Source organism: Blennius ocellaris (assembly GCF_963422515.1).
Source record: "Blennius ocellaris genome assembly, chromosome: 18".
NCBI classification, from domain to species: Eukaryota; Metazoa; Chordata; class Actinopteri; order Blenniiformes; family Blenniidae; genus Blennius; species Blennius ocellaris.
Window position 1 is genome coordinate 11821803 of NC_137667.1, and position 8393 is coordinate 11830195.

The following is an 8393-nucleotide window of genomic DNA, read 5'->3' on the forward strand; positions in this document are numbered from 1 at the left end:
CAATGTTAAGGAAGTTTGTGCATTTAAATTCCCCTTTGTGCAATTAAAATGATCAGACAGGAGTACTTTATATTTACACACGTGTTGTTTTAGTGGCAGCCGCAGCACATTTTGGCTTTAAATGGTGTTTCTCATGCAAAAATACGACAAAAATAAAATAAAATAAGTGGGCAAAAGATTATTTTGTGGGTTTAAAAGGATTATGATTCTCATTCTCTCACTCTGTTTCTCTTAAGAAACCAAACTGTGTTGTTTGATCAACTCTTGTGTATTGTTGTATGCACAAACGCTTGAAAGTTTGGTTACATTTCTCGACAAATGATAACAGGACAACTTGTTCTGCAGGTACTTGAAAAGTGGATATTTCATCAAAGGGAGGAAATATGACCAATATACAGAAACATTTGCGCACACAACATACCATAACTTTGAATCTCCTGTTTTGGAACCGCTCCGGAGTTAATCTCATCCCAGCATCAGCAACGTTAACATGTCCTCTGCTGTTATTACTCCCGCTTTAATTTCCAAATAAGAATTGATAATAGAATCAATAAAGAACTAAATCATTTGAGCAGAATCGAAAATGGAATCGGAATGATTAAAAAACCTCATCAATTCTTAATCCTCATCACAGCGGTAATGCTTCGAGTCCAGTTAAGATCCTTTCTCTCGAAGTACTTCAGTTTCCCCTCATGGTCCAAATCCATATGTTGAACTTTACTCAGTGACACTAAATTGCCCATAAGTGTGGATTTGTGAGTGTGTGATAGCTTATCTCGCTGTGTTTGCTCTGTCATAAACTGTCAGCTATGATTGGCTGAAATGATCAAATGTAGAAAGCATTGCAGGAGATGAATGAATGTGAACTTTTGCATAATCTTTTAAAAATACAGGCTATAATTTCTCATGTTTTCCATGTGTAGTATATAAAAAGATGTTCATGGATCATTTTCAAATACCTGTGGGTCATATTCCAAACGTCACTTAACTATTTGTTAACTTGTCCTAATATTTTAGAAAAGAAACACAGTTTTCTTTGCCACAAAGAAGAAACACGTGAAGTCTTTCACTGATTCCTTGACACTCTTTTGTGCTTCAATGAGGAATCAAGTTCCACTGTATCTCCATACTTGACAATTGCATCCTCTATCCTGGCATGCTTGCATGCTGTGTTCAGACAAATTGCTTTCACATATCTATTTTGAACTCATGAAAAGGAGCACAGGTATGATTTTTTTTTTTTTTTAAGCTACATAACACCAAGTCTCCAGACAAGCATCAACCTGGTAGAAATTGTCTTGAAAGTGAGAATTGCTTAAGTGTTCATGTAGGTCAGTTTGTGATAAAGTGAGAGAGAAAAAAAAAAAAAACAGGCAAAGGAAACTGCATGATTCCCCAGAAACGAGCAGCTTTGTCAAGCTTTTCTTGATTTTCCAAATTTTCTTGTCTTGTAGTTTTTGACAGATCTGTTTGCAGGCTGGATTAGATTTACTTGTTTCCTCAAAGCTCTTCTCTTCTCTTCTCTTCTCTTCTCTTCTCTTCTCTTCTCTTCTCTTCTCTTCTCCAAGGTGTCATTCCTTTTGTAAGTCACACACAGCACATGAATGCTTGTGCCATCTCGCACTGTTGACCTCCGAAGTCTTTAAGTGAGATAACATGCAGACGCACTCAGCCTCTTTGATCACACCTTCCCTAGAGACTGATCTCAGAGTGCTCTTCACTTTGTTTGTCTGCCCGAAATCTTTCCAATCGTTCCAAATGTTTTCTGTTTCTACCTGTTCATGTGTGGAGAAGACAGAGGGGAATAATTTATGTTCTGTACGAGCCCATATTATATGTTTGCTTATGGGATCCACAAAGGTTGAACAAAATCATTGAAATGTGACATTGAATGATAGATTGGAAAAGTACAAAGGTTAAAAAAATATATAAGAATATGTAAACAAAATAGGAAAATACAAAGAAAACACAAAGTAAAATATGTGCAATACATAATTCTGCATGAGCAATATCATATAAGCTTTAAATACCCAATGAAGGCAGCAAAATATACCTTTTCTTTGACAAAAAAAGGAGACTGATCTAACAGTGAGTGGCAGGATGCAGTTATCTAACAGACACAGAACAAACTCACAATTTTGCATTTCATACATCCATTCATCTTCTTTGCTTACTTTATTCATGTTACCGAAGTCTAGTCGAGATGCAGGTTGTCTCCTGCTGCATTTTTCTCCATCGTCTCTCTCTCTCTCTCTCTCTCTCTCTATATATATATATATATATATATACATATATATATATATATACATATATTTATAAAACAGGAAAAGTTGGATGAATCAACAAAAAACAATCACGATGAGCAGTGAGGCTCAAGGCTGGCGATGCACAATCACAGTTACACATTTTTGTGTGTGCATGGGGGAAGTCAGTCTCCTGTGAGCAGAAAGGGGGGGGTTTGCATGCATGGGTCTGCTGTGTCTGCAGGGCCCCTCTGCTGGGTGTGATGCTCAGGCAGATTCTTGAGTCAGAATTCACATGCCGTGACTGCGTATCATGACAAATGAAGAATGAAGATTTCTTTCCTTAGAAAAGAAACAACTTTCTGGGGTCTTGTGAGATCCCACCAAAGCAAATGGAAAGGACAAAAACAAAACAGGACAGGAATTGACAAAATTGAATTAGCAAAGACATGATAGAAAACGAATACGACTACCTTGTATCATTGATTCTCTTTATATTTCCACATTTATTGCCTTTTCATTTTGGCACTCCTGTGATTCCATGTGTATACAGATTTCTGACTTGTGACTGTGGTTTTACAAAATGTAGACAAGTTTGAGAAACACTTTTGTACATGAGGATTTTATTTTCAGTGAAAACATGAGGGATGTTTATATAACACAGGATGACTAGACGTAACCAATAAATGAGCTTTAACAAAATTGCTTTTGTGTGAATATTGTTTATTGCATATGTAACCACAATGATGATCTGAGTATATAAAGGTGCTTCCTGGTTCCCAGCAGTCAACACTTTTATCTTCTCTGGTCAGAAACGGTTCAAACTTCAGAGAAGCTGAGGTCCTTCTGGTTTATCTGCGTTCAGCTTTTTCAGAGGCTCGTTCACGTTGTCGTCAGTCACTGGTTGGCAAGGTTCTGTCAATCAGACAAAAATTTATTTAAACAAAACTCTGAGGTAAAGTACTGAACTTCTCTTTCACTTTCCCAAATAGTTTTACTTTTAAGCCTCTTGTTGGATAATTACTCGATGGTTGTTGAAGTTATTTAACCCCCAGCTGATGCAATGAGCGGCTTCTCATTTAGCAACCATGTTGAAAAGATGTTAGTCTGAGAAAGTCAAAACATTAGCCTGCATCAAGCAGAACACACTGAGATTTCAGAAAACTCCTTTTGAAAACTACTATCAGTGCAACACTGGATGGAGATAAATCTTATGACATTGCAGAAACGTATTGAAGCAATGCCACAGCAAAAGTATGCTGTAGTCAAAGCTATACAACTTATTCATGTGTGACCCCCCCCCCCCTTTTTTTTTAGGTGGCAACCATTTTTTCTGGCCAGGCAGTGTAACTTGAGAAGCAATTCTCACACCAAAACTTGGGAATGGACAATATACTCTAAACTGTTCATATGACATTGCCCCTGGCGTTGCGGTTGCCTCCGTTACCTTTCTTCTCGCCGGCGAACCTTTCATAACATCTGAATAAGATAACAAGGATGGTGGTCTCTGTGATCTGGAAGAGCCCAAAGACCATGGGGAGCATGAAGAGTGGGCCCATCTCTGCTGGCGGGAAGGCCACCTTCAAGATGGCGGCGCACAGCTGGATGTTCTGACAGCCTGTTTCCATAGCAACAGTCCTCCGCTGCCTAAAGGGAGGGGAAATATGTCTCTTCGTAAGTCATACATGCATTGCAGAATGGCTGTTGATTCTTTAACAAGTAATTCTCCACCCCCAACAACAACATGAATGACCGTCACCATTTCCCTCAGTGGAGCGACTGAATGTTGAAACTTACGAGTGGTTGAGTCTGAAGAGCAAGGAGATGATGTATCCAAAGGAGTAGCCTATCATCGGCATGATAACACAGATGGCCATGAGGCTGGGATGCAGCACCGTCAACCAAGTGCTTCCCATGTCGATAAAAAGCAAGAGTATGACGACAATGACACAAGCACACAAGGTAATGACGCCGACCTGAGGAAAACGGCACAAGAAGGAAAACGTATGTTGGCTGTAGGTCAGGTGATAAACTGGCTTTTTATTATTTGAACCCATTCTTCCTGTTGGGAGAGTGTCAGTTGTTGTGATGTGCGTTCACTCTGATAGTTTGTTGAAAACTGTCAAGGAAGTGTGTTTTGATTGTGTGTGATGTTTTTGTTACATTGGAAGTCATTAGTGGTCTACCATCAAAAATGGCACCTAAAGGGTTCAACCTTAATTTTAATTAATTGGGTAATACAATGATATATATCATATATAATAGAGGTGAAAAAAACTCCAAACTGGTTGCTCCATAATCATTTTCAACAAGTTAAAGTTAATAATACAAATCATACCAATGTATTTTCTTTAAAAGAGGGAAATAGAGTCAAATAAATCCTGCAAAGAACTAAGAATGTGCACAAGTCACATGAAAGAAATTAATGTGTACATTTCTGTTGCATGTTCATTTGTGTGCAGTCATGATTACAAAGACAATAACATTTCTGCACTTTAACAACCGTTAGGCGTCATTCGGTAAAAATATCAACGATACACCACAATAACATGAATGTTCATGTCTAATGTATGTCTCTCCAAACTGCCACTGAATAGTGAAGAACAGTTCTTCAGTATTATCCATTGTGCCTCTTCTGCCCCACCTGCAGGCTGCACTTTGTACTGCAAGCAACACGTAAGTTTTAAGGGGCCTTTCTGAGGGTAATTTTTTCATCTGAGACTCATCAAAGCAATTGATCAAGGAGAAGGAGAGAGAGAGAGAGAGAGAGAGAGAGAGAGAGAGAGAGAGAGAGAGAGAGAGAGAGAGAGAGAGAGAGAGAGAGAGAGAGAGAGAGAGAGAGAGAGAGAGAGAGAGGGAGGATCTGGATCCCATGTTACTTTTTATACACTTCAATGCCAACTGGTTATTTGGTTTTTAGTTTGACAGTAACTCGTTTTCCGTCGCCACCACCCAAGAGCTCGTACTTACCTTCATGAAGATGTTGGCATACTTTGGCCTGTAGTGGTTGATCATAATGCCGATGCCACAGGGTACAAGGATCATGGCCAGCGATGCAACGATCTGGGCGTAAGGCACAAGCTTGTGCAGGTTGGGGAAACCCTGGCAGTAAAGGTAGAGGAGGAGCGGCATCATTCCCAGAGCCAGCACCGTGGAGCAGGTCGTCATCACGATGCTGCAGGAAAAGAGGAAAGACAAGCCCACATTGCATAGATACAACATTATGCTCTGATATCATACAGTCTGAAACCAGCAGAGAGAATGTTGAAGAAGCAGGAGGTTGACTATAGATGTTGTATTTTATTAAGTGGAAGCGTCTCTCAAAAAGAAAAATACAAGAATTATCAGACACGTCCTAATTATCAAGAACCTGAAGCAGTGATTTAGTCTCTCTGTCCTGTGGTTTATCCACATGGAAATTAAAACCAAAACAATAACGAGACAGTCAAACATTTCTTCAAAGCACTGAATGTTACAATGCAACAATTGTTATCAAAGAATTTTCACATGTCAAGCATCAAATGTGTCGCTTGTCTAAAACATTTAGTACAAAGTCGTGGAGCAGTGAAGTCTACAGTAGATGTAGCAATAATGTCTTTGCTGCAGAGCAAAGGGAACCACTGACTTAACTGAAATCCAAGTGTAATTCTTAACTTTAAATACATGCAAGTCATTCTGGGGCCCCACTGCAGAGTGATTATAAAACAGTGTTAGTCTGCTACCAAGCTCAACTTCAGAGTTCATTTAATATTCAATCAAATCGTAATGATGTTTCATTTTGTTTGGTGCTCAACAATTTCAACTCAATAATCGTCTACCTGAGGTTCATGTCCCCCTTCAGAGCCAGAGTCGCAACGTTGGAGAAAGCTCCTCCAGGACTGCAGCCACAGATCAACACTGCCACTGCCATCAGGCCCTGGAGCTGGAACGCCTGCAACACCACACGAGTACAACCTCACCCAGAAAGCCACCCATGTCTGCCACTCTTCATAAGTTGTATGAAGGTTTATGAGTTTTAATGTGAAGGAAGTTCAGAGAGTTGAATTGATCAATTTTCAGCACCAAGGTAAATACATTAAATACATTATGATTCCTTAATCAGTTGCTTTGGTCATTTGCTGTATCTCTCTATTTTTATTTTATGCAAACTCAGCACAGAAAGGCCCAAATAGTAGTAGTTGTGGTGGCCTTCTCATCCAGCGCCCTGCAACCCTGACAGGATAAAGCAGGATTGAAGATGGATGGATCAATAATCGGCCACTTCTATTTGCATGTTTTCCCTGTGCATGTGTGAGTACTCTGGCTTCTGTCCACAGATTAGTCACTGAATCTGAAATGCCTGTAGGTATTATTGTGACCTGGAGCCCTGTGAAGGACTTGTGATCACATAATGTTCACTGAGAGACAACCTTGATTTGGATGAAAGGATCCCTGTTTACTAGAATAAAGGCAACATGACTCCTGCAGAGATACCAACCTTTGATAGAGTGAAGCCAGTGAGAGGCATCACCCCGTATTGTGCCACGATTGCGATTGCCACTCCTTTAGGTTTTAGTATGTTTTTCTGAAAAGAACAAAGGGTGCAAACGTCTTAATAAAACTATAAAGTGGATCTATATTGTGCATGCACAGTGAACGTAAATGAGCAGACTTGCTGAGTTCACCTTGATCTTGGATATCTCCATGGTGCAACCCATTGACACCATGTTTATTGTCAACGCCACGATCAGAGTAGTGCTGATGACTTTGCTCATTACTGGTGACAAGCGAGCGTAGACGGTGCTGGAGTTACTAGCAGTCAAATTGAACAGGAAGCTGACATTTTCCCCCAGATTAGGATCGGTTGTGTAATCCATGATGTCTTCCATGTGGGATTGCGAGCTTTAACTGGAAAACACAGAAAGCAGAGTTAGGCAACAAGACGAAATCCATACATTCACAGTACAAACTCAGAATAATGCATTTCACACATCCATTCATCTTCTTTGCTTGTATTATTCAAGTCACAGAAGGATAGTCGAGATGCAGGTTGTCTGCTGCTTTTTTCGCCATCATCTGAGACATATAATAAGAAATATAACAAGAAAAGGTGGATGAATCAACAAAAAACATTGTCAGACACAATGAAGAGCAGTGAGGCTCAAGGATGGTGAGGCACAATCAAAGTTATGCATTTTGAACTGTGCAAAGTACATTATTCACTATTAATAGAATAGAACATTAAAATATAAAATCAGTAAGGATAAACTATAAATCAGTAAATGTTAATATTCACAAGGCAAATCGGGGAATTGGATGGATTGACATGAAAAATTATTACCAAAGAAGTGTCACAAGTTGGCCTTATCGGACTAAAACAAATGTGGTCCATTTACTACCAAGTAAAAAAAATTATAAAAACAGCATACTGAAAAGAGCAGTGAAAAACACACCAAACAGTAAATCACGTGATGCACATTTCATTAAAAGAAAACTAGAGATAGAGCATAAATGGTGCATTTTTAATGCATTCTGGACTACTGGATACTCCAATCTGACATGTAGATTGTGCTTCTTAACAGTTGTCCTTTTTTCTTTTAAGGTAATAGCTTCTTCTTAATGGTGATGGTTTTCACATGTACCTGTAGCTGACTCGCCTCCCTCGGAACCTCGCTCCATGTACTTGTTTATGCCCGCAGTAGATGACACATTCCTGCACACCTAAACTGAGCACATGTCGACTTTGAACTCTGAAAAAGTTTCTATTATCCTCTTATTAGTTTTAATTGAATATTGGATCTTATTTCTTATCTGCAAGCCTCATATAGTGAAGTCCCAAGTCCTTAGAATGTCACAGTCAAGCATAAATTGGTGATGGAACAAGCATGACTGTCAATACTTGTATCAAAAGCAACATATTCACAGCAAAGAATATTTTTTTCTTCAATGAAAAGCATGAATGATGTGCTATTATCCAATCATGTCAACATTTCGGAAATGGAAAAATTAGATCAATCATAGGTCCATAGAATTAGTCCCACCTGTGTGGATTCTGCTTACTGTATATAATTCCTCAACATGTTGGAAAGAAAAACTATCCAAATCCCAGCATTTGAACAGGTCAGGGTCAGGCCATAGTATTTCATCAACTTCACACATTGTGTCTTCTCT

The 8393-nt window shown here is 39.1% G+C and overlaps 1 protein-coding gene across 1 annotated transcript; it reads right to left on the minus strand.

Annotated features, from left to right (window-relative positions):
- Positions 1-3069: 3069 nt before the first annotated feature.
- LOC308143298 (hepatic sodium/bile acid cotransporter-like) lies at positions 3070-6949 on the minus strand (the record flags this gene model as incomplete). Its single annotated transcript, XM_080514037.1, has 7 exons — positions 3070-3158; positions 3691-3890; positions 4041-4219; positions 5214-5418; positions 6062-6174; positions 6721-6807; positions 6908-6949. The coding sequence occupies 7 exons, from the start codon at positions 6947-6949 to the stop codon at positions 3070-3072; spliced, it is 915 nt and encodes a 304-aa protein (XP_080370163.1).
- Between the last annotated feature and the right edge of the window lie 1444 nt (positions 6950-8393).